The sequence below is a fragment of the Grus americana genome, chromosome 5 (assembly GCF_028858705.1).
Source record: "Grus americana isolate bGruAme1 chromosome 5, bGruAme1.mat, whole genome shotgun sequence".
NCBI classification, from domain to species: domain Eukaryota; kingdom Metazoa; phylum Chordata; class Aves; order Gruiformes; family Gruidae; genus Grus; species Grus americana.
Genome location: NC_072856.1, coordinates 21,892,250 through 21,918,948, shown reverse-complemented (window position 1 = coordinate 21,918,948; position 26,699 = coordinate 21,892,250). Strand labels below are relative to the sequence as shown.

Below are 26,699 nucleotides of genomic sequence, written 5' to 3'. Positions count from 1 at the left end.
AGAGAATTCTTCAGGGTAGTAAATATATAGTGTTTGTGAAATGTGGAAAGTGATGGAATATGCATCAAATTCCCCAGTTGTATACGATGGAAGCAATCCAGACTTTCCCCTCACTTTTGGCATCTTGTGCTATAACTTTCACTTGATTTTTCATTTTTTTATTCTAGTGCTAACAATATGCCTAAGCAAGTAGAAGTGCGGATGCATGAAAGTCATTTAAGCCCAGTGGAGCACAGATCCAGGAACATATGTGTGCAGTTCTGTCAGTCCCTCCACAGGAATCTGCTCCTGACTCTTACTGTGTTCGGTAAGCTACATCTGCTGGTCTGGACATTCTGTGTGTATCTGTATTTGTTCATGTAGTACCACAGACCCTGTCTGTGGTCATGAGCTGTTCCAGCTGAGCAGCCAGAGACTAAATAGGATGCCTATAAGCATTATCACTTTAGTTCAGGTGTGCAGGGTATTACTGACACAGAGCAAATCCACACCACTGAGATACATTCTGAATCTGGTTTTGAATGGAGTATGATCTCAAGTCCCAAGGCCAGTCAGATCAATGTCATTCAGTAAAACTAAATGCACTACACGTTTTTTCTCTCAGTTATTTGAAAAAAGACAAAAACTCTTCAAAATTCCTTTTCCTTCATTTTTTATCTCTCAGTTAATGCTCTGCTGCTTTTAAGGTTCGGCCCCCTCTCTGTAGCTGTAAGCCAGTGCTCCGTGATCTCATCCTGAATATTGCCTCTGGCTTTAGCAGCTTCCAAATATGGAACAGTTTGACATTTTATTGTGGTTCACTGGCTCTTTGCCTGTTTCTTTTTCACTGAAAGCCTAACAGCCAAATGCAGCAAATTCATAGACATACTCTATTTTGTTATTGTTTGAAAGACCAGCTGCAGCTGGTCTTGAGCTGCAAATTTCACATCCATATTTTTCAGCCTTCAAAAACCATACTGCTGAAGTGTTTAGACAGTATTTGCTTTGAATCATCTTTAGAAGGTGCCTGATGCGGTTCCAGAGAAAGTTTTAAATACGTATATATTTTCTATTGTATCAAAGTGATACTTCAAAGAGTCATAGTTGCTGCAAACCACAACTCAGGCTTTGCTGTCAAGTTTTATTACACTTGAGACTTGGGCTTGGGATCAGGAAAACAAAGGCATCCTTGATGTAAACGTAAAATATCCATTCACAAAGATCATATTATGAAAGTAAAACATGGCCTTTTTTCCCTAGACTATGCTTCAATAACCTCAATTCTGAGAGAGGGGGTTTGGGTATTATCACTGTACAAATCTGTCTGTAGCTAGTGGTGTGCCTCAAGGGTCAGTGCTTGGTCCGGTCTGATTCAACGTATTCATCAATGACCTGGATGAGGGGACAGAGTGTACTCTCAGCAAATTTGGTGATGATACTAAACTGGGAAGAGTGGCCGACACACCAGAAGGCTGTGCTGCCATTCAGCAAGACCTGGACAGACCAGAGAATTGGGCAAAGAGGAACCAAATGAAATTCAACAAGGGCAAGTGTAGGGTCCTGCACCTAGGGGGCAATAACCCCAGGTACCAGTATAGGTTAGGGGGTTGACCTGCTGGGAAGCAGCACTGTGCAGAAGAACCTGGGAGTCCTGGTGGACGACAAGCTCTCCATGAGCCAGCAATGTGCCCTTGTAGCCAAGAAGGCCAATGGTATCTATCCTGGGCTGCATTAAGAAGAGCGTGGCCAGCAGGTGAAGGGAGGTTGTCCTCCCCCTCTGCTCTGGTGAGGCCACATCTGGAATATTGTGTCCAGTTCTGGGCTCCCCAGTTCAAGACGAAGAACTACAGGAGAATGTCCATCGGAGGGCTACAAAGATGATTATGGGACTGGAGCATCTCTCTTAAGAGGAAAGGCTGAGAGAGTTGGGTCTGTTTAGCCTGGAGAAGAGAAGATTGAGAGAGGATCTTATCAATGCTTATAAATATCTAAAGGGTGGATGCCTAGAGGAAGCAGCCAGACTCTTCTCAATGGTGCCCAGTGACAGGACAAGGGGCAACGGGCACAAACTGGAACACAGGAAGTTCCATCTCAATATAAGGAAAAACTTCTTAAGTCTGAGGGTGACTGAGCACTGGAACAGGCTGCCCAGAGAGTCTCCTTCTCTGGAGATATTAAAAAGCCTCCTGAACACAATCCTGTGCAACCTGCTCTAGGTGAATCTATTTTAGCAGGGGGGTTGGACTAGATGATCTCCAGAGATTCCTTCCAACCCATACCATTCTGTAATTCTGTAAAATCTAAATAATGCAGACCATCAAAGGGAAGGAGTAACAAATGAGTACTAGGAATCAAGTTTTGTTCAATGATATGTGCAGTATTCCAGATCAGGCACTCCCTTCCAAAACACCCCAAATCAAACTTTAATCTGTTTTTCTCACAAGACTATTCTAGCTTTCCTGCAGGGTTTTTCTTAGGCTGTAAAATAGCTGCTCATGCTAATTTTGTCTTCAAGTGGTACCATTCTTATGTTGCAAGCTAGATGTCGTAGTCCAAAGAGCTGGGTCCTAACCCTGGCTCTTCTGTCAGTTCTGTATGGCCTTATATAAATCACTTCACCTCTTGGTGCCTCAATTTTGCTAGCTGTAGAACCATGATATGAATTAAAACTGACTATCCTGCAATGTATTGCAAGGCCTACACAGTATTAGTAAACCTCAATAATGTTGTGGTTTGCAGCAAATTTTTATTTGCAGAAGGAGAATAGTACATTAGGAATAATCTCAGCTGACAGAAGATTCTACATCAGGACCCCTTCTCTTTAATCATGAGTTACATGGTAAGTGTGTTACAGCCTTGTATTAATCAGAAGCCTTCCAAAATCTATCTCTGCACCAAAAATCAGCTGCCTTGTGTAACTGGTTTTCCTCTGGGCTGTTCTTCTGGGAAATCAATGTGCATTCAGGTATATTTATGTTACCTACCTGGTCTTTTTTATTCTTCTTCCAGGTGTCATCCTGGGTGCACTGTGTGGGGGTCTTCTTCGTCTAGCAACACCTATTGACCCTGACATCATCATGTTAATAGCCTTCCCAGGAGATATACTTATGAGGATGCTAAAAATGCTGATCCTCCCTTTAATTATCTCCAGTTTAATCACAGGTAAGATCTATTAGCCATAAATACTTTAAGATGCTTGCTACAGATATTAGCTGGTTTGCTTTCATGATGTAGGAAGAATAATAGTGTGATCCTGTCAGGGATTTTGCAGTTGCAATGTGTATTTCAGAGTTAATTTCTAATTAAGTTCATTTGCTTTAATACCTAGATGCTCCAGTGAATTTATTTTCAAACACATGCACACATACTACCTTCTCGAACAGAAATTTCTTAATACGCTGCTTCACCTACTTCTGCAACTGGACCTTGCAGATAAGATGGTGTGACACTAGCAAGCCTAGCCTTCTTAAAGCTGTGATGTCAGCCAGACCTTGACCAGTTTGCAGCAATCAATGGCAAAAGATGTTATGATATCTTCTCTATTTTTCAATGCCCCCTCTGCGGTTACATGGAATCTTAAATGGTTCTCTTCAAATTAGTAGCAGCAGACATTGTTCACATAAGAACTGGAGGGAGAAGCCTCAGTAATGCATCCAGTAGTGAGAATTTTACAAGAACAAAAGTAGGCAACTATAAGCAGTCATTAAACTTTGCAAATTATAAAGGATTTTATTTGATGATTATTGAATTGGATATTGAGTCTCAATATATTTGTTTGTTTCTTAAAATAAAACACCTGCAGGACTATCTGGTTTAGATGCTAAAGCAAGTGGCCGATTGGGTACAAGAGCCATGGTCTACTACATGTCCACCACTATTATTGCTGCTGTGCTGGGTGTGATTTTGGTTTTAGCCATCCATCCAGGGAATCCGAAACTCAAGAAACAGCTCGGTCAAGGGAAGAAGAATGATGAAGTATCTAGTCTGGATGCTTTCTTGGATCTGATCCGAAACCTGTTCCCTGAAAATCTAGTCCAAGCTTGCTTTCAGCAGGTAAATCCTTCTACTCCTTGGTAATATTTTTTATATCTTTTACTTACCAGGGATGTCTGTAGACTTAATGTCATTGTTTAGGTGAATGACAGAAATGATGACGCAGAGAGAAATACAAGTCTTAAGTCTTGCGCAGGTAAATGAAAGAACATTATTTATAGCTGCTTTGTTTTATGTTGTAGTTATTATTTAAATTCACAGATTGTTTAAAAGATGATGATTTTTAGTTTGTTATTTAGTAAACTTAATTTTTTTCCTCACTTTTTATACAATATATACAATCATGAATGCTGGCTTGGGGATGAACAGCTGATGAATTACGGGATCTTTCACCCAGGTTGAATTTGATCTTGGTCATTAGTTACAGATCTGATGGTTCTGCAATGCTCTATTTGTAATATAAGAATGATCTTAATTCCAGGTGGTTGCCAGTGGAAATGTACCCCAAACCCCAAGCTATCATAACTTCTATTGCTGTATTGTCCAGACTAGGTGGGGATAATACAGTCAAGTGGCTGACGCACCTACAGGTGGCTCCATCAGGCCAGGTTTGAAGAATGCTGGGAAAGAAGGATGCTTGCACCGTGTGTTACTTCCTCTGTAGGGAGAAAATTTTATCTAAAAGCTTTTCACCAATGCTTAATCAAAACAGCTTCACTTTGAGGGGTAAAATAAATGAAAAATGCATTCTTCCTAATTTCTGCTTAAGCATATTTCTTGTGTGTAAGCTGCTTTTTCCTACAACTAAATTGTTTGACAATAATGCAGACCTTTTTTTTTTTTTTTTTTTATGGAACAGGGTTTGTTACCAAACCTGTTCTTAACTGTTCCTATGTGAAATGGCATGATAGCTGGAGCTGTGGTTATGGCCAAAGAATAAAGTGAAGAGAAGAGGGGAAAGGGAGAAAGGGAGAAGAGGCCATGGAGGCTGGAAGAATGGAGGGCAACATAAGCTGCCAAAAGGGCTTGGATTGCTTCACTTCTTCCATGGGCTTCCACATAAAAATACATAGTCCTTGGGGGTTTAAAGAGAGAACATTGTCAATATTTCCAAATCATCGTGGAAATGTCAGTCATGGTCAAACTGCGGGTGGCTAAACATCACACGTAATGTGAAAAATATTTTTGCGAAACTGAGTGAGGGGAGAACACAGTGCTTATGTTTTTTTTCCTTTCCCTCATCTGAACTGTGGAAGAGAGGAGAATTAAATTTCTGGTGAATTGAAGGTGGTCAAATTTCTTGGCACAGGGACAAAAAGCAGGAGACCAGAATTAAGCTACCCATGTCAGATAGTTTTCTTGGAACCTTATTGCATTTTCAGTGTGTGTAATATCAATGTTCCGGTCACTTCATTAGTTATGGATCACTAATTCCATTGATTGTTTTTTAAACTTAGTTAAAAAAGCTACTGAGCTTTTTGGCTTTCCAATGTTTAATTTCATCAGATTCCAAACTAATTGCCAGTGAAATCCTCTGCCACAAAGTCACCTTTCATTTGCAAAGTAAGTCATTCTCCTTTACAGATGGAGCTTGTGCCTTCTATTAGCCCTTAACTCCTCAGTAAGAAGTTAGGCTTTACTTGTCTCTCTGTTTAGGAGGAAAATTAACTGCTTTTAATGGTGTCAGCATATATTTTCTCTTCCTACATCTATACAAACTCTTTCCATGAGCATTCAGTGTTTCCAGATTGCCTTAGGAGAAAGCAATTTTTTGTACTGTGTAGTTGTGGTCTGTGGGAGAGTTTTACACGCCTTCCCTTGTGACCAGGCAGAAAGCAATGAAGGAATTCACTTGCAATTTTGAAACGGTTCATTTGCAAACTGAACTCTGAACCATTGTGGGATTTCAATATCTCTTGAATTTTTTTATGGTCTACAAGAAAGTCTTAATTTATAATGAAGACTGCTATTCCAGCAGAGACTTAAGATCTTATGTGCCATGAAAGAGAATGGGACTATCATCTATAAATATGACTGTGACATTTAAATGGTTTTCTGGCCTTAGATGTTGTTGTCAGTATCTAATCTTAATGATGTGCTCAGCATTTTTAGTGACTGTGGCCTTATGCAAAGAAGGGCTGAGGAACTTTGACTTAAGTGACTGCAGTGGAATTTGTGAGTTTAAATGTTTTAAATTTAATTTCTGTGACTCTGTTCTTACATTCTGGATACCTCACATTAAAAATATTGTGTTGACTTAATCCCTCAGATAAAATTTAACTCTGAAAAAAATATAAACGTGCAGAACATTGAGTTGTTTCAGGACAACTGAAGAGTTTTTCATTCAAAGCTATGTAAGTTTTCTGTCTACATCTACCTCTCTAGATTTAAGACAGCAGGTTTTGAAAGGAGACATGTAAGGTATTTTAAAACTTTATAAAACGTACATTTTAAAACTTTGTGGTTTTAAAATACATGTTTAAAACCTTGTGGTTTTAAAAGATATGGATTGAACCTGGATCATCATTCATAGTACTGCAATGTCCATCTCAACAGGAAAGAGGTGCAAATGTTCTTTGAAAGGCTAATACGCTGTTTCTGATGCCTTACTCAAACATGTTTCTAGCTAGGAACAAGGAAAGTAGGGAGCAGATGGGAAACCGTGACAAACACAGTCATAGCTTCCTAGCCATTTTGCCTGTCCCAGAGCCATGAAGAGGCAGGAAAGACTCAAGGTGTGAAGTGGGAGGAAAATGTTCCTTCTAAAAGCATCAAGTCACAGATCTCTGTTTTCCTACTCCATTGTCCCTTTTTTCCTAGCTGTAAACTCCAGCCCATTTTTCCCCATACCATTCCTTCCCAGCTTTCCCTGCCTTTCCTGTGCCAGGAGGGGTCCAGATCCATTCAGATGCTGATGTCTTCTTTTTTGAGGTGATCAGCTGGGATTTAATAGGTATCTGGCAGCTTTGATAATTTTTCTGTTATCTATCACTCAGATATTTTGATTAGAGAAACTGTGTATGTTCCATTTTGAGCTCTTGCAGTCACCAAGTGTTGGAAATGTCCCAAGTTTTTGATTCAAGTTAACCATCAAAGTAACTGATAACTTGAGCTGGGCAGACCATCCTGAATAACAAGCCTTACTGCAGAGTTGCTGCTGTGACTGATCTTAGAGGTGCCTGTCTTTTGGTGCTGAATTGATGGTATGAACATGTAACATACAATCTGTGAAGCACCATTTGTGAACCATCTGGACAAAGGGGCTAACTATCTGTAAAATGTTACATTGTAGTGGTAAGGAACAAGTATTTGCCTTACTTTTCACACTAGAGTCATGAGGAAGACTCCCAGGACTTTATGACACTTGGAATGAAATTATTTTTGAAAAAGGGGGTAAGACGTTGTGGAATGCATGTCTAATCCTTTAAAAATATATTTCCCTGGAATTTCAAGTGAAGACTCTTTTTGTTATTATTTCCTGATCTCCCATATGGATTATAGTCAGTCTGTTTCCATTCTCATCCTCTCTTTTTGTTGCCTTCAGATCCAAACTGTCACTAAGCAAGTGCTGGTGCCACCACCCATTGAAGAACCACCTAATGTCACTGACTCTGCCTTTGCTATGATGAATGAGACATTGCGTGAAGCACCACCAGAAGCCCAGCTGGTCATTAAGAAGGGACTTGAATTTAAGGATGGCATGAATGTCCTGGGTATGAAAACTTTTTGCTTGTTAAATATGTACATCATATGTATGACACAGCTTTTGGCTGTGACTGGGTAGCCAGTGTTGTCTGATCTGCTCTTCAGTGCAAGTTTAGTCTTCCCATATAATCGTCAAGTGTTATTACCTACTGGCTGCCCATTGGTCTCTGAGATGAAAATCTAATGGTCTTACTAGAAATATGACTGTGTTACAGAAACAATCAAGTGAATTATTCTGGATTGGCAGCTGTGCAAGTATTAATTAGAGTACAATGGGAAAGCATGTAGGAGGTACCCAAAATATCCTTTCTTCCTAGTAGCCTACCTAGACTAATACTAACGCCTATTGGCAAAACAATATGGGGGAGAGCTTCAAGAGCCAGTGCTTTACCCATCCTCTGATGAATTTGAGCTCAGTTGTTTCCAGTAGGTGTCTTGGGCACGCTGAACTAGAATATGGCTTGAGGCAGAGCCTGAAGTGAGAGGTGGGGTGTGAACTACACCACCCAAGAAAAATTCCAGAGAGGCTTGACATATCTCTGAGTCACAAATCCCTCCTTCTTTCATCTTGGCTGCTGACCTTTACCAGCTGTAGATTATGAACAGCTGCCATTGTGCCATCTTGTCTGGACAAGCCAGCAAGTGGGGGTGGTACGAAGACTTTGCCTATCTTCCACCCCTTCCTGAAGCACCTGTTTGCACTGGGGCAGGGGTGCAGGGGAACAGAGAGCCACCACACCACTTCTGTTTTCTCCTCTGTGCTTAGACTCACCATTTTGTGAGCCCGGAGGGGAGTGCTCCTCCTTCACCTTCTTACTTTCTGGATGTGGGCAAAGTCAGTCACAAATTAGCCCTCAATTTGTAGCCTCATTGGCACACCTACACTTGAAGATACACAATCTCTGTGGCAGCATGTCCACAGGGCTGAGGCTGACACCTTTGTTTATAGGTGTTGTCCTTAAAGTGGGACAGTATGTGGCAGTACCCCTGCTTTATGTCACCACTGGCCCATCACTTTTAGGGGCAGACTCCTTACAGCTGATGAGCTGCTCCTGCTGACACAGTGGCTGCTGTGCCTGCAGAGCTTCTCCAGATGTTGGTGAGTTCGTTGGCAGTGGCTGCGTTGCTTAGAAGTAGGGGAGATAGCATCAGTAACCTCATGAGAGATGATTTGTTTCTCTGTGAAGCAGCCTGCTCTACAAGAGCCGTGAGCCACTGTATTCTGCCTGCCTCCATGGCTCCTCTTTCTGTTCAACATCTGTGGGCAGAGGAGCCGCTTTCTTTCAAAGCTGCAAATGGGCATTTTGCACCCTGCATGAGGCAGCAGCTCATTGCTTATGCTTTTTTCTCTCCTGTTTATGCATTAAAATAAAACGGTATTTCTAATGTGAGAGATGCATTACATTTAGTGCTGGACTTGTTTTCTGCAGGCTCTGTCATGGATAAGAAAAGACCTAGAAGGCTGAATACAATTCCTACAGAAAGAAAATACACAGTTTAGGTGGGGGATTTGCTGTAGTGTTTTGACAAATGACTCTCAAACGTTGCAGTTTTTTGGTTAATGTGTGGTTTGGTTTGGTGTGGTTTGGTTTTGAATGAAGAAGTGAAAATGTTGGGGAATTGCCATCCAGCTTGCATAAACTGTACAAGCCAAGCAAATTCCTGCAAATATGAACCAACTTGACCCTTATGACTAATGTAGCAGCTCATTTGGAATTAATGAATAAAACCATCTACTAACATTTTCTAATGCTGAGTCTGAATTCCAGGAAGTTACTTGGTCTTTGACTGAAAAGCTTTTCATAATTTGTCTATGCTCTGCAGCACACAAACATACACTTCACTTCCCTATTCAAGTGACTCAACACAGATAGCTTGGTGCTAAAGAATGACTTTATATCCAGGAGATTGGATTTAAAAAAAAAAAAAAAAAGCAAAAAGTCTGGTTCCTAGATCCAGTGTGAGGACATGGAACAGCCTGTCTTTTCCCAGAGTACTGGTAGCTGAAATTCCCTTCTCTTGAATGCTTTTGTGTCCTGATGGGTTTTTCCTTAGGAATTTCCCAGCTGAGTTCACACATGTGTTAAATACTTATATCATGACTGAAAGTTTAGCCTCAAAAGATGGCTGAAGATTCAAACTATCTATCGATATCAGTTAACAATCCCACCCTGGACACTGAAAATTGCTGGATGGTAAAGGTTAGCATTGGAGACACAGCTCCAAAGTAATACATGACAGATGTACTCAGTTTTTCATACCGATAGTCCAATACTCCAGACTTTCACACCTTAGCATTTAAATTTAGGAGCCAAATGTTACTTGTATTGAATTCTATGATTATGTATCTGCTGATAGACAGTTTCAGTGAGGTTAATCTTTTTAATGGGAGTTCTGTGGTTTAGCTTAAAATGCAATACCCGCTGTCTCCTCCCACCCCCACCTTCTTCATTTAACTGGAATACTCTTGCCTGTGAAAGTTATGTTCTGGGCTGCTTTTACCTTTCCTTGTACTCCAGGACTGACTAGTCTGTAGGTTGAATCTGTTAAGGGACTTTTATAAAGCTTGAGAAGAATGCTCTTGGTGTTTAGTGACTGTTTTAGCAACAAAAAAAGAGTCATGATATGGCACTGTGTTGCCTCTCCCAATTGCCAGGGGCTATAAGATTTCCAACAGTTGCATGGCACTGAGAAGATTATGGTATAAGTATTTTTTTGATGATCGGATCAATTCAGGAAAAGAGGAAAAAAAACATAGTTGGGCTGGGAAATTGGAATTTGGTAAAATATTGAAGAATAAAAGATGCTCTGAATATGATCATGAAAGTTGAGAGTGAGTCTGTATTAAAAAGTCCCAGGAGATGTGTAATACACTATAATTCTGAAAACTGGACTAGCAGGTAGTATCAAGACATTGACTAGGTGCAAAAACTTCCTAAAAAACATGGTTTTACTTGCTTTTTTTTTTGTCTTGTAATTTTTTCCCAATAGGTTTGATAGGATTCTTTATTGCTTTTGGCATTGCTATGGGGAAAATGGGAGAACAGGCCAAGATCATGGTGGATTTCTTCAACATCCTGAATGAGATTGTAATGAAGTTAGTAACTATGATCATGTGGTAAGTTTGAAGTTTTAACTTCTAGAACAAAAAAAAGAGATTTAAAAAAACCTCATAAAACCCTAATATAGCATATAGTGACCACAGTTTTTTTAAACAATGTAATTAAATAGTTCATCTTTTAAAGCCTTGACAGGTGTGTTGGAACTACAGCAGCATTATTTCTATTTGTGAGGATTATTTAGGACCCGATTTGAAATATTTCTGAAGGTATTCTGTTCTTTGTTTACTGAAATCCAAGACATGCAGGTACCAGCAAAGAGCCCTTCAAATGCCACATTGATTATGGACATTCATTGCATAGAAGGACACCTAAGCAAGCCAGAACGCCCCACATAAGAACATCCAAATCTTCCTGGGAGGTTAGCATAATCCCCTATAGCTAGGAGGTATAATTACAAAGAAGCCCGGAGACACACTTTATTCACTGTCTTCTGTAGTAAAAACACCACCAAATAAAATTCCAGTGGTTTTCAGTGATGTGTAGTCTCTCCACCCATAGTTTCTGCAGAATCTGTGTCTTTCAACCTTGCTGCAATGGGGTCACTGGAATGTATCATCTGTCCTGTTTTTGAAGTATACCCATTCGTAATAATGGGGCCTGGCTTGCCTTCAAGGGAGTGATTTTACCCAAATAAGACTGAGCTATTGTTTACATTTCTGGAAGGGGATTCTCTCTCTTTTTTTTTTTTTTTTTTGAGATGTTTTTTCTGAGGACTTCTCCAGAGCTATTTGTACACAGTGCCAAGTGTGGCCATATCACAAACCCCCCAGTTTTTCAGAACATAAAAATGCATTGCTACATTTGGCATTGTACTACTGTGTTTTGTATCTCGTAGGTCTTTGAGACCAGAAATAGTCACTCCAATACAACACATTTATCATGGCTCATTGCTTCCTGTGATTCCCTGATGTCCCTGGAAGTGATGTCCTGAGTTACAAGGCTGCAGTATGCCTCTTCTCTGAGGCTCTAGATGACCACAGTTTATAGAAAAGGGAGCAGGGTGCCTGAAGTGCGAGTCTTCAGCATCACCAGTGTTTGAAAGGGAGACTGTTATGCAAGAGTGGTGCAGATAGCAACAGCGATGTGGAAATGTGTAGAACAAAAGAAAGAACTTGAAGCAATGACTGCATTCCTGTTATGCTTCTGCTTTTCTGTAGATTATCTTTCTGCATAAAAACACAGTTGTTTTTATTCACAAAGCCCTACTGCTTTCAATATTTATTGTAACCTGCTGCTCTTGACTGTGTAGGGACAGTGACTGTACTCTCTTAACTCCAAGAGCTAGAATTCACCCTTACTTCATTTAGCACCAGTTGGTACACCCAAGACATAATACCTTGCCTACAGTATAAATTGTCTCTAGTAGTCAGTGTTGCAATGCAGGAAATCATTCAAGTTTCAAGAAATTCACTGTAAATGTTTATTGTTTACTGATATGCTTTATATTTTCGTGAGAAAGGAGATTGATGTTGGGAATTCGACTTATCTCCGTCTAGAATTTTTAAAGAATTATTGTGGTCAGAAGCAGGTTTTTTTATGTGTGTTTATAAAGACAAATGCACTTCTTTATGCAGAGTTGCATTTTCTTTGGTTTCTCTGCACAGAGCACTGTAACTCCCGTGGCAACTCTAGACTCAGCAGCGTGGCATTGCTACACAAACATAAACAATTCAGACATCTGTCCCTGACACCATGTAATTCTTTATAAGAAATATGCTTCTTCAAGTTCATTGAAACATGGTTTTTTATGATAACCGATATAATAGCTGGCCTTGCATTTCAAGTGACTGAGGGCTTTCCAGGTTTTGGGCTTATTGCTTGAGAGACCATGAAATGTTTCTTACAGACAACATGAAGCAGTTTTATTCTGAAAGTCAGTTTCCTTTGTATTGTCTTTAATTAAGCATTCAAATCACTTATCAATTTTGAAACCATGCATTACCATTTATTTTCAGGGAGGCATTTTGTTTACTGTTTCTCCATGTTACACACATTACTTTCTCTCAGCTTAAGTTTTATAAAACAGACAAAGTGAATGTCACTTAAAATTATATAATATGCTAACCCTTACCAGTGCAGGTATAAATATTGTCTTCTATCCAGGCACTTTCAGGCATTTTTCACTATAGCTGATTATTACATTTTTTAAATAATATCCATTCATTTCAATTTTTTTTATTACTAAACTGTGCTACCATTACCATCCTATCTAAGTGTTCCATTTCTGCCATCAGGGAATCACATGACTGAGGTAACAAAAACCTGACTCTAAATAAGAAAAGCACATAATTAATGAAGAATCCATAAACTAAAAAGCATTTGTCCAAATTATTGAAATAACATAATGGAAACATTTGCAGCCTTTGAGATAAAAGCAATTAATTTCAATAAACAGTTTAACTGAATCAAATAATGCAACTTTGTGAAACAAGATAAGCAATGGGTTGTAAAAGTTATTTATTAAGAAAAACTACTACCCTACTCTTCATAAAAATGATCCAAACCCGTGTAACGTTATAGTATTCTTGTACAATGTTATTCCAGGATCAAAGACTATTCAGGAAATATATATTCCATCCTATGGGATGGGAAAAAATGAAGTAGATGGGGAATTCACTGGAGATGGCCATTATTTTTTAAAAAGATGTGAAAGATCTCCATTGAATTTCCATCTGCATCTCAGCATTGAGCCTGAGTGCCCTCTACTCTTTCTCCAGTCTATACTCTGTTGAGCACAATTTTTATGACTATGCTGCAAAGACTAGTTCTGTCTATGCTTGTTTTCTTTCCCCAGGTATTCCCCTTTGGGCATTGCTTGCCTCATCTGTGGAAAAATCATTGCAATCAAGGACTTAGAAGTAGTTGCTAGACAACTTGGCATGTACATGGTCACTGTGATTGTGGGTCTTCTCATCCATGGAGGGATCTTCCTGCCTCTGCTCTACTTTGTGATAACAAGGAAAAGCCCATTTTCATTCCTTGCTGGGATTTTCCAGGCATGGATCACAGCACTAGGCACAGCTTCCAGGTACACTTGAGAAATAACAGCTTGCTTTATTTTTTAGCAGATCATTACCTGCTGTTTAAAGCTAATACATCTGCTGTTCTGACCTTCACTGCAAAATCATTTTATGCCATTGAATAAAAACTATTTTTAATCCAGCCATGTTGAAATAAATAAAAATAACCATGCATCTTTGGGATTTCTTAGGTTGTACAGCCAACTGCAGAAAGTCGGGAGACCCACTTTCTGTTTTCTTTTCTGTCATTGGCCAAATGACTTGCGCAAATTGTGTTACCTCTGTACTTGTTTCCCTCAACTAGGAAACAGTAATAATTCTATTTATTTTGAAAGCATGTTCAGACCAATCTCATTGCATTGGGAAAAAAATAAACAGTGCTAGGTTTCAAGAAAGAAATTTAAAAAAACCTCTCCTTTTATTCTTTCATCCATTTTAGCAGAGTAAGGGGACTTCATTGAAGAGCTGAGCATTTTAGCCTTGTTGCTAATGCACAGAACAGACTGAACAAAGTGTGTAGGCAACTCAGTTCTCAGTAATAAATTGATGTTTTGCATTGGGGCAGACAGTAGATCTTGTGTTGAAAATATTTTTCAGTTAAATAGCATATTTTAGAATGTTTATCTTCAATAGATGTTTTATTTCTGAAGCAAATTTAATCTTCCATTTTAATTAAAAAGGTGAAACCAAAAAAGCCTAATTCAAAACTGACCATCAGAAAAGTGAGCAGTCTTGATTTCAGGAATACCTTGAAAAAACTGTAATTCATCTGCCTCTTTCGGTCAACCCAAACCACCCTGCTGAACAACAACTCCCCAATGAACAAGAGGCTCTGGGTAGACGTTACTGATGTGCATAAATATCTGGTGAGACAGTCTAGAGAAGATAAAGCAAGACTCTTCTCAGTGGTGCCCGGTGACAGGAGGAGAGTCAGTGGGCACAAATTGAAACAAAAGAAATTCCATGTGAACACACGAAAAAATCTTTTTACTGTGATTTACTGTGATGGTGGTTGAATGCTGGCACAGGTTGCCCAGAAGAGTTGTGGAATCTCCATCTCTGGAGATAGACAAAATGTGTCTGGGCATGGTCCTGGGCAACCTGCCCTAGCTTCCCCTGTCTTGAGCAAGGTGGTTGGAATAGGTGACCTCCAGAGTGCCTTCCAACCTCAACAATTACGTGACTCTGTGATAAACAATGTGGGATTATAGCAGATTTAATCCATCCAGGAGTTTCTCTAAACCACAACTTCCCTAAGGCTTTTGTTCTTTTAAGTGTTTGAGTTTCCACTTAGATTTTCAATACAAAATTTACAGTGTCCATACACAACATTTGTGGGTTTTTTTTTAGTGTGAAGTAATGTTTTTCTACTGGAGTACTGAGGTGGAAAAATGGGGGGGATTCTAAGTGATTCCAGCATATGGATTTACCTGGATACTAGCTTTACCACCTGACTGCTGTCCAGATCTGAATTACTGGCTAAACAGAGGTGTACCAGTTCTTAGCACCACAGACAAGTGACCACATGAAAACAATCACCATCATATGGTCTAACCTGGTACCTCTGGAAGTGGCAAACGCCTCCTGTACAGGGATCTATTAAAGCTCTTTGGCCAGCCTGAGGAACCATGGAAGACATCCATGTATTGTGCTCTTCTAATAAAACTTGTCTCCATGACCTGCTCACCTGTCCTTGCTCATGGTGGCAGAACTGAAGGGGGAAGATATTTGCATAGTCCCTGCCTACTGAGCCTGCCGGGGTTCATCGTGGCAATGGTAGGCCATGGCTGGTACACATCTTGTGCTGATGATCTGATTTGTAACAGTAAAGGTAAGGTGGTACTTGTATTTCTGAAGAAAAAGAACCTTATCTGACTGAGTTTCAATGTGTGTCATTGAACTACATTTTCTATTCTATTTTTCTTTTAATAAGATACAGGAATATCTTTGCTGTAGGAGGTAAAGTGATCTGGAACTGTCTTGAAAACTGACTAGTACTTCTTGATTAATGACACACTAGATATTTTCTATTATCCACTATAAATACAGCTGCTAGAGTAACTTACAAGAGAGTATACATTGTTTTTAGAAAGTATGATTGGCTGATTTGGCTAAACCCACACAATATTAAGCATTTGATTACCTTTGGTTAAAACCACAGTAAAATAAATAATAATTACAAATATATTTGTAAAGATGCTAGAACACAAATTACTGGTACTGCCATTCTGTCTTATTGACATCTGTTATAAAAAAAATAAGCTCTGTGAACAAACAATGGTCTGGTCATTTGAGCAAAAGGTGAGGATCTAGAAGCTCATATCTTCTAACTCATTTTTCTATAGATGTGGGACAAGAGGAGTTATTTAGGAAGTGACTGAGGCATATGCCAGTCCAGAAGGATTTGGGTTTTCCATAGATCCCATGAAAATAGGTCAGCCTCTTGTGCTTGTTCCAGATAACATAGGACTTTTATTATGACACTACATTTTTATATTAGGTATCTCATGCATTCCTTAATCTCCCTTTTCCATGGTTTAATCACCTGCAAAATGGAAAGATTAAATTTTTTGTACCCAATAATGTCTCTGTGGCAGTGGACGAATAAATGAGTTAGACTCTGAAGTTGCAAGGCACTAGCAGCAATACGCTGTATTTATCTGAGAAGGTTTGGTGAGTCCAGTCCTTTACTGTTCTATTAGCAAATTAGTATTTTTGTAGGGGCAATGACACCAGAATTAGTGGGAAATTCTTTGAGGAATTCTGCCAACTCAGCTGAAGAAAAGCAAATAAACCACAACACATGTGCTCCAGCTGCTTCTGTATGAAACAGAAATTAAAAGGAATTTCCCCAGGTCAGCTTTCTTTTCAGAACAGCTTCTCAGGCAACAACCAACTTCATTTAGTGGTGGACTTGACCTCAGAAATAACACAGAAAAGTAAGGAACCAAAACATGCTCCTGTGTTGGGTTTCATGCACCAAGTCCTTTGCCTGAGGCAGGCAGACCTGCTAGGCAAGGGAAGAAGCAGAAGATACTTGCATCTACAGGGAAAAAGAGTGTGTTCTGTTTTCAGCAGTATGTTTTTGATGAAGGTGTTTTATTGTGAGCAAGCGAATGTAATAGTATGAACTATTGCCACAAAGGAAAGGCACTGTGGATCTGTGTAAGGAGCTGTTCCCCTCTTCCAGCTATCTTTTGCATCTTTTCCTGTTCTCCAGCTGTGTTTCATATCCTTTCCTGTCCTCCAGTGTCTGGGAACTCCATGGGTTGTATTTTTTTTGCCTGACTTTTTCACTCCTTAATACAACACTGATTTATCCATTCACAGCAAATTCACAAAGAAATTTAGGATTTTTCCCTATGCTCATAGTTCTGTCCATCAGAAAACATCTGGAACTTGTCTCTTTGAAAAAAATGCTAGAAATAATTAATAAATTAGTCTGAAAAATTCATCTGTACTCTCTCAAGCTCTCATCCTGACTTCAAGCCATGTTCATGTCTTGGCCTCAGTCCCACCTTCAGCTAAATGCGGGCTTAATTTAAAAATTGGCTAAAAAAGGCTTGAATCACACCAGAATGTGGAAGTAGAAAATGTAAACGATAGCAGAATTTCTGACTTTGCTCCCTTATGTGTATATATTACATTGTAATTATGTCTTTTCTACTTTTTTTGCTTTCTCTTATTTAGTGCTGGAACATTACCTGTCACATTCCGGTGCCTTGAAGAAAATCTAGGTATTGATAAGCGTGTAACAAGGTTTGTTCTCCCCGTTGGAGCAACTATTAACATGGATGGAACTGCCCTTTATGAAGCCGTGGCTGCCATCTTCATAGCACAGATGAATGGAATTGAGCTGGATGGAGGCCAGATAGTTACTGTGAGGTCAGTTCAAAATACTTGTAGGCTTTGTTTCTACAGACTGTAAAATGTGAAGCTTTGGGTTGGATGTCTTCTTAGTAGCTGTGGGATTCGCTGTGAAATCCATGGATTTCTAATAATGTGCAAAGGAACGTTATATACATAGGTCCTGGTTCTCTGGTGACGTGTATCATTTGCAGGCTTAGGGTATGCTGGTGGTGTTTTACACAGTTTTGCAGTTGACAATACAATGTTAAATACAGCATTCTCTATCCAATGCAATGTCTTTTTTAGTATAGAGGGTTGCTACAAGCGATATATGAGGCATTAACTTTCTAGAATGTATGTGTTTATATACATTGGAACAAAAAGGTGTACCTAAAAAATGTATCTGTGTATTTATGTTTGCCTGTACTTTTTCTGTGACTTTGGTGAACAAGAAACAAAATGGACTGAGAATAGCCCAGCCTGAGGGTGAGATTTCCTGCAGCCTGGTCTGGATACTGCCAGACTTTTTATCTCTAACCCAGCACATATTAGCTCTAGTCTTTTCCTATCAAATTGTCATATATAGGACTAAGCTGAATATCTGGAAGGACAAAGGAAAGTACCCATTAAAAATGGATAAGAATGATTGAACACTATTTACTGTAATGGAGTTTTAAGACCTATTAGGTAGGGTGACTATTAAAAAACAATAGCAAAGGTATGACTGCAGCAGCTAAAGTTAATTTTCAATGGAAAACTTGATGAAGACACCAGGCCTAACGTTTTGAATAGTTAAAATGGAAACCACAAGTGAAGGCTGCCAAGTTTGCTGCCTTCCTGTAGTTTTCACCCACCCACCTTTCTTTTATTAAACCCTTTTAACTCTAAAGAAACTCCTGCAAAGAGATGTCTAATTCTATGCTTCTTACCCAGCTATACTAGTTCCACATTTTCCATTTCTTTACCTCCTGCACCAACCCCTGAAATAGTAAAGCCAAGGTTTGTAAAAGGTTCAGGGCTGCTTTGAATGAAGGCAGATATTAGACCTACATGAAGCATATTTGTTGCTAAGATTGAAAACAGTTATTTCAGAGATACCACATATTAAACTAAATTGAGGCCAGAGAAAATTGAGTCAGGAATCAGCTGTTGTCCAAGAGATTTGGTAGACTTGAACCTGAGCTACTCCTCTTCTCTGAGGGACTGACCCATTAGCTATTCCTGATCTCACCATTTCAGGGTGGTGTGGCCAGCTTTGTGACTCACATTTACTAAGCAGGCAGCAACTTTGGGCTATCTGTAAGAAAACCATTGGTTCGCCTCTTCATGCAATATAGCATTTTTGCTACAACAATATGACAAGAATTATCTCTCAGGGTGGCCATTCAAATGAATGAAAGGTTATTAGGTTTTGTCTGTCAAATCCAGTTTGTGATACTGAGGATATTCAAATGACCCAGACATAAGCTTACAAAGACTTAATTAGCCTTTGACCAGCCCTAGTTACTTCATATTGGTCATGTAGATCCTCTGATTTCCTGTCTTCTTTGGGAGAGGGTGATCTTGGAAATGGTAGCTAAGCCAGACTCTGTTTAGACCTGAACAGTGCTAGCTTCATTCCCCTCCAGCCCTGTAAGTGCTTCCCACAGCAGCACTGTTGGCAGGAGCATTTCTTCACAGAGCTTGGATATAATCCCTTACCATTTCAGGCTGGAAGTGCCTGAGGAGCTGGCACTGTGCACAGGGCCTGACAGCAGAGCAGAGCATCTCACCTGCCTATCTGCTGGACCTGTCTGGGTGTTTAGTAGGCCAGGTTGCACCCAGACACCTGACAAACACACTGCAACCTGGATTGTCTGTGTCAGAGCCAGCCATCTGCCAGCTCTAAATCAGGCTAACATCATCACAGATTAGTTCTGTGGCTAACAGCTGAGGATTTCCTCCACAGAGACCGTTTTCCCCTACTTCTGTGTTGGAAGGACTTTCAGATTTGTTGGGTACACCCGAGAAGTACAACCATGTTACTAATCTCTGTGTTTAAAAAAACAGAGATAGCTTTTATTTTCCTTTTTCCTTTTACCTGTCCCTCCTTCTCCCTCTCCCTCTCCCTCTCCCTTTCTCTCTCCCTTTTCCTCTCCTTATCTTCTCTGTTTTTCTCCCCTTGGCTTGTTCTCTGACAAATTTATTTTCTATTCTTCATAGGATTGGCAATGATATTGATATTTGTTATCTGTGTTGTATTTTTACAAACATTACTGGTCTTCATCAAAAAATGAGAGGCAAAAACAAAGACAGGTTTGGATTTGTGAAACAATCAAATGAATTTTCCTTTTTCATCTAGGGTGATTTGTATTTAGGCTTGGTACACCACTGGCTTGTACTGTGGGAGTGTTGGATATGAAGACTTTTACGCTTCTGTACTTGATAATAACGACTTACTTTCAGCCAGTACCTCACAATTCAGACTTCAAGTACCATAAATAAACAAAAATGAACCACCCTGAAGTCACCAAACTTCAGCGGGTCTGGATGATCAAAACTCAGGATTCAAGACCCTGGATGTGTTGGTAGAGCTCAGAAAACAACACTAGGCCAAAGATTTGAATGTCATAACCCACTTACAGAACTTAAATCTCTGAGACAACTCTCTTACAACTCTCAGAACAAACTCCATAGATCTGGCCACCCCTAATAAAAATTTTGTAGAAACACAAGTGTGAAAACTATGGCCTGAACTTACTGTGATCTATCATATAGTCGTTAGTTTTCTGGGAAGAATTTATTAAAAATAAGACCTTCCTAATGTTTACATCAGTATGCAATGAAAGTGTATGTTCCTCTTCCTGCTACCCCCATTTGATTTTTGTTTTTGCAGTTTGACTGCCACCCTTGCAAGTGTTGGAGCCGCCAGTATTCCCAGCGCAGGACTCGTCACTATGCTTCTGATCCTTACTGCAGTGGGTCTCCCTACCCAGGACATCAGTTTGCTTGTTGCTGTTGACTGGCTTTTGTAAGTTGTGCTGACTCCATTGCTCAGTGCAGAAAAAGTAGTGAAGTAATGCTTGTCTGTAGTGCTTTTCAGCCATTGATCCTCAAGAACTGTAAGACTCATCTACAGTTAAGGCAAAGGAAGAAATAGGCTATTTAATGAAGTAAGAGACACTGAAAGCAGCTTCTCAGCTGGTACAAATTGTTATAGAACTACTGAAGTCAGTTTCTATGATCCAAGAATCACTAAGAATTGTGAAGAATAGCATACAGCTCCGACTTCTGCTTCAGGGAAAAATGAAAGAGGCATTTACAGCTTGGAAAGGCAAAGGGAAAAGATGACTTACATATTTTATATATAACTGAATATCATGATACTGTGACTCAGAATGGTGAAATGAGGCAGGGTTCAGCAGTCAGAGTACAGCCAGTGTAGGGAAAAATGTGATATTCTGTGGGTTTTTTATATTTATGAGGTCATGGTTGAAAACAGGAAAGTGGCATAGGAATCTGAAGCTGGGAGGAGGAGAGCAAAAGGGAGGTGCGTACTCATTTTAAATAAATGTTTTTGCTGGCTCTCAAAGTAAGGCAAATAGGTAGGTTTCTGCAGCTGGTAGGAGGATGTGCAAAAGGAGCCTGTGGTTTGTTTGTTTTTTTAGGAAAATGTCATTTAAAAATATTCCTGTGGACTGAGAAGCTCTGCCAACAGTAGCAAACCTCAGAGCTGTAAGTTTACCAGCAGCTCTGATCCACTAGTAGGTGTTGCATTTCAGGCTTCGCTTCAGCTGCATTGTTACTGCTGGCTCATCCAACCCTGCTTAGGAAATAAAACCTTCTGTACTGTGGAGCCGTAGCGGTGATGAATGTAAGTATAGGAAGGATAGTACTTTTGAAAGAATTATTTCAAGGTATCTTTCCAAAATAAATGCCAGGCAAAAGAACCTTTCAGCACAAGCGGTTGGTTTTGGATCCTTCTGGCCTAACAATCAGCAGTGCAACTGCAGTGTGATTCAGAATTGAAAGGTAGAGGGAAGTGGGAAAAGAGATAAAGAAGGAGATGAAAAGCTCTGTGTCATGCCACTGGTGCTGTAAAATTAAGACAAAATCTGTTGGTGGAAGTGTTGTGCTAATTAACATATGTCAACAGCTAATAGCTTGATTTTCCATCTTCCAGTGGTTGTGTTGTGGTAGCCACGATGATCTAGTGAGATATGGAAAATGATGCTGCTGATATTGCTGATGTTAAGAAAAGGCACACAAGCCGATTTTTGAGCAAGCTGTTGGGCACACGAAGCAGACCTAAAGAATATCTGAAACAAAAGGTCATAAAAAGATATTTTCTTTACTTACAGACATTGTCTTCTTCCATTTCTTTAGATCATCAAATAACATTACAGCAGTATTTCTAACAGAGTGTAGAAGAGAAAGTTAATAAAATATTTAAGACCCAATTCTAGCCATTTTTCTGGAACCAGTGTGTAAATTCAAGCAGCCATTGAGAAATATTTGGAACAGCTCTTTTATAACATTTCAATTCCAGATAATCAAAGCTTTTAAAAAATGTCATACTCTATGAGTCTTTCAGTATTTCTGATGAAAGAAAATATCAGAACATCAATGATTTTACAATACTACCATCATCTGGAACTGTGGTCTTACCAAAACCAGTTTTGCATGATTTGGTCACGTTGTAACACAAAGCTGACTTTTGAATGTCCTTAAACTTGTCGCTCTTTCCTTCAAATTGAAGCCTAAAGGTTTCTGTATCAATTTCTTCTCAAGCCTCTCCAATATCTAGAAGTTAGGTTGCTCAACCTTTCCCCCTCCCACATGTACATACACAGTGTGAGCTCTTTCATCAGGCAAGTTTCCCAATATTTCACAACTCACATAGTTTCTCAGTTTAAAAGTAAGCACAACACAGCAGTGTTGGTAATAGGACATGAATTATGTGCCAACAGCTGGGATAAAACCAACTGCTTTTGCTCTAGCCAGAAGCTGGCTACTTTCCAGATGTGAGACTGACAAGCTTAGCAAATATCATAGCACAACCTCAAATACAGTAGTATTTTGCAGTGAAGAGAGAGGAATTAGAGAAAATGGGATTGGACAGCTGATCCAGTATTTAAACCTTCATTCAGTAACTCAGAAAAAGATTGCTTGAGTTCTGACTCTGTTCCGTGCTTTAGATCTAAATTCAGAATATTCAGACCCAGTTGACATCTGGGTGTTGTGAACAGGGCCTTATATAAATTGAATTAAACTATAAAACCAGGAGCTCTTTCCTATAATGACAAAGAGGTAAGGCAAGTTGAACATGCCACCTGGTCTTTGACTTAGCAGGTGTGCTAAGATTTTAATCTCCTTTCTAAAATCTAGTAAGGTTGATATACTGGGTTTTCAAGCTTTCAGGGAACAGGAGTAACTTATTTGCATACTAGCATGCTATATAGGCACTGTGGCATGAATAATAAGGGGGCTTGATTCAGTTCTTCACATTTCTATTCCTTTCATCTACATTGTTAAGGTTCCAGTTCTTCTGATTTATCAGTTTGAGGAAATTAGGCATTAACTCTTATCAAGATTTAAATAATTGCTTACTAATTATTCCAAAGTCCATTTGTACCAGATGTTGAGCTGACATTTGAGAGAGAACTTTGACTTTCAGTCCCATAATTCCTCTCAGAAGCTGTTACGGACAATGCAGATGTAGCTGTGTTGGAGTAAGTAATTTACTAGACTGCAGCTTTCCTATATTGATTTTGTTTACGTTGTTCCAGCATAGCTGGAATTAATTGGTTGGTTGTTTTTTAACAAAAGAGTAAGTAGAGTCTTCTTCGTTCTTCTTAGGGTGTTCTTTGGCCCAAAAGAGGTCACTGGCACTTTGCTGTTGCGACTTTGTTCTTCCTATTGTAAGGAACTTACTTGTTTACTTTGGTTCGTACAGTGTAGCATGTTCTGCAGTACTGTGAGGTTTGTATCACTGAATCTCTCAGTTAGTAATACATGCATATGGGCTGGACCATCTCCTCAAATGACCTTTTCAGAATTTGAATTGTGCCTAAATTATATTTATGTATTCTCTCCACCTTGGTTTTTTTGCATCCTGTATTATCCCTCCATTGTCTGCCATCAGTGAATCCTTCCAAAATGTAATACTGCTCATACAAAATATTAAGCAGCTGTTCTTTTTATGGAGCTATGTTGCTAGGTTCAGTATATTTGATGATCTTAATTAAAAATTACACTCAGAAAGTTATATTTTCCTATTCTGCCACTCTGACCAGGTTTAAAACACTCTTCATAAGCATGGGATGAGAGCTGCATAAAGCATTTCATTTGTGTGAAGCAAAACTGGAACGATGTTTTCCTCCTATGGGTTGTCTGTTTGTTTTTCAGGGGTATTATTGGAGGGGTTTTTTTTACTTTTGCATATTCTTTTGATGACAAAATATTAAAAATTAACTGCTTCAACTAAGATATTACACCACAAACTCCAAATATGTAAGCATGATAATGCAGAGAGGGAGAGGAGAAACTTGAAAGAGAATGCAATTCCACAGCTGGGAAAGGCAGATTTACAGATATTTAGAGCAAAGATATTAAAAAGGGCTCAAAAGTTTGTATGGCCAGGAATAGACATGTGTAATGAATGTTTATCTGTTAGGGGTTTATATATATTTAGGGGTTTTTTTTCTCAGTGTTCTACAGCAAAAGGAAATATTACACAAATCTAGTACCAGAAATGCTAGAAAGGGTGTTTTCAAATTATCACTGTCATGGGAAATGAGGTCTTACATGCTGGCTTTCCTGTCACTTGGCAAATGTTCAAACTGTTCAACCTGCCAACTGTTCAACATTGTTCAACATTTTGTGTAAATGAGTCTTCATGGATATACCTCTGAGAACTAATCAGTGCAATCGCTTCTCTGACCTCTTTGGCAAAACTAGACTCAGTTGCTGCAGTAGCTTTAAATTGCAGCTCTCAGTCAGGAGGTTTGTAGGAGTCTTATGTTCAGATATGAAGAGGCAAATTTGATTGTAAATTATTTCAACATGTGTAATACAGCCTACCTACAGCAGGAATGTAGCAGGACCCCAGAGTCCTGCAGTGCTCTGTAAGACCATCTCCCATTTTTGCAGAATTTTGGGCAGGTTTGGGGCAGAATTCTGAAATAAGGGAAAATCCACAACCATGATTTTATTGCTGACAGATAGAGCAACACTCTAAAAACAAGACAGGAGAAAGATGGCATGTCTGTCCAATGGCATCCTGTCCAGGAAGTGCCAACAAACACATTTCTTTGTAATGAAGCATACGAGCCTCTGTTGGCACCCTCCTACAACAAGGGGCACTCATTACTGAAATGCTGTCACAGGCTCATCATTTTGTAGGCCATGACCTGTATTTGGTTGGCTCATATGCTGAGGTCTGGCATACAGTTGTGTGAGTGGGCATGCTGCCATGCTAACAGATGACCATCTGTGAAGATGGTGCCAGGAGAAGAGCTTTGATGGCCTGAGTCTTATGGAGATAATTCAGGCATTTTTTCCCCATAGTTTGCTCACTGAGAATAAAGGGAGAGGCCATTTGTTAATCCGTCCCAGAAATTAGAACACTTCATCAGATCCAAAATCTTTTCCTGACTGCATTAAGTTCAGTGCTCTGATAAATTCAGATTAAACAAAGGGCAATGATGTGAGTCTGGCACCCTGACATTGAAACCTCCAGCTCCAGAAGCAGGTGCTGGGGAGATCTCAGTCAAGCGCAGCTCTGCATTTTGGCTGTATGTCTAGTGCAAGTTCTTTGCCAAAATCCATTAGTATGAGCAGCTGGGACATGGGAGTTTGCACATCCTCCCTGTCTGAACAAGTCCCTCGGGAAAGCAAGCTTTTTCAATTTCACTTGAAAGCTCCTATCTGTCTGTTCTAAAGATGCCTTAAACTGCTGGAAATAAACGCAGTAACTGTAACACTAACAGGGCTGCCATGCCCTGCTTTTTCTTCCTCTCATGCCATTCAGCCTCTGCCTTTTGCTTCTTTTGTAGGGACCGGATGAGAACGTCAGTCAATGTAGTGGGGGATTCTTTTGGTGCTGGCATTGTCTACCACCTTTCCAAGGCAGAACTTGACACCATTGATTCCCATCATAAAGGGCACGAAGACATTGAAATGACCAAGACTCAGTCAGTCTATGACGACATGAAAAATCATAGGGAAAACAACTCAAACCAATGTGTTTTTGCAGCTCACAACTCAGTCATAGTAGATGAGTGCAAGGTACCTTTCACATTTATGGATATTGAGACATGTATATAGCACTGCATGCTTTATTTTATCTTATTTTTTAACCTGCATGTATTTTTCAAATCATTCTGCAAATAACAATGTGACAAGGTCCATGAACCCCAGACATTTTGAATGAGTTTGAGCAGTTCAAAAGATGTTTTTTTGCACTCTTCTTAAAAGTTGTCGTTTGAGGGGGAAAAAATCATGTACATTGTTTACATATCAAAAGGCAAGATGCAGCGTATTATGGAACATGCCGAGACACAGACAATATGGCATCACCTTCTATGGACATTTACTTAATTTTCTATGGCAACAGAGAACTTAATTGCCAACCCAAATGAAGGATAGCTGCAATTCAGATACAGGTGTTGTCATTTGCTGACTGCCTTCCATGATATGCTGTTCAGAGATGGACATGTTGAATGCACTTTAGCATCAGAATGCTCCTGCACTCATACAGCATGCTTACGCTTTGCTTCCGTCATTGTTCCTGAGTCATTAAGACACAAACATCATATTCTCTATTTCTTGCTGTAACTAACATGGATTATTAATAGTAATAATAATATCTTGATCAGAGCAAAGTGAGCTTGAGAAACCCCACCAGTTCAATGAGAAAACAGTTGGGGAGGTTAGTAGTTAAAAGTTTACTAAGCACACACCACTAGGACAGGGCAGTTTAAAATCAAGAGAGGGTTTTTGAAAAGGAGGAGAAAGAGAGTGAAACAAGCTGGAACATTTCAGTTCATAG

General features: G+C 39.5%; 1 protein-coding gene across 10 annotated transcripts in view; it reads left to right on the top strand.

The window, feature by feature from the left end:
• The window catches only part of SLC1A2 (solute carrier family 1 member 2), a 107,260-nt gene that overhangs the window by 68,875 nt on the left and 11,686 nt on the right, over nucleotides 1-26,699 (top strand). For all 10 annotated transcript variants that reach the window (XM_054827379.1, XM_054827388.1, XM_054827383.1 and 7 more), the window contains 9 exons: nucleotides 168-307; nucleotides 2,989-3,141; nucleotides 3,782-4,032; nucleotides 7,517-7,685; nucleotides 10,669-10,795; nucleotides 13,594-13,827; nucleotides 17,510-17,704; nucleotides 20,544-20,678; nucleotides 25,705-25,936. In XM_054827379.1, coding sequence (XP_054683354.1) covers nucleotides 178-307; nucleotides 2,989-3,141; nucleotides 3,782-4,032; nucleotides 7,517-7,685; nucleotides 10,669-10,795; nucleotides 13,594-13,827; nucleotides 17,510-17,704; nucleotides 20,544-20,678; nucleotides 25,705-25,936 — 1,626 coding nt within the window. In that variant the 5' untranslated portion in view covers nucleotides 168-177. The remainder of the gene's footprint in view (nucleotides 1-167; nucleotides 308-2,988; nucleotides 3,142-3,781; nucleotides 4,033-7,516; nucleotides 7,686-10,668; nucleotides 10,796-13,593; nucleotides 13,828-17,509; nucleotides 17,705-20,543; nucleotides 20,679-25,704; nucleotides 25,937-26,699) is intronic.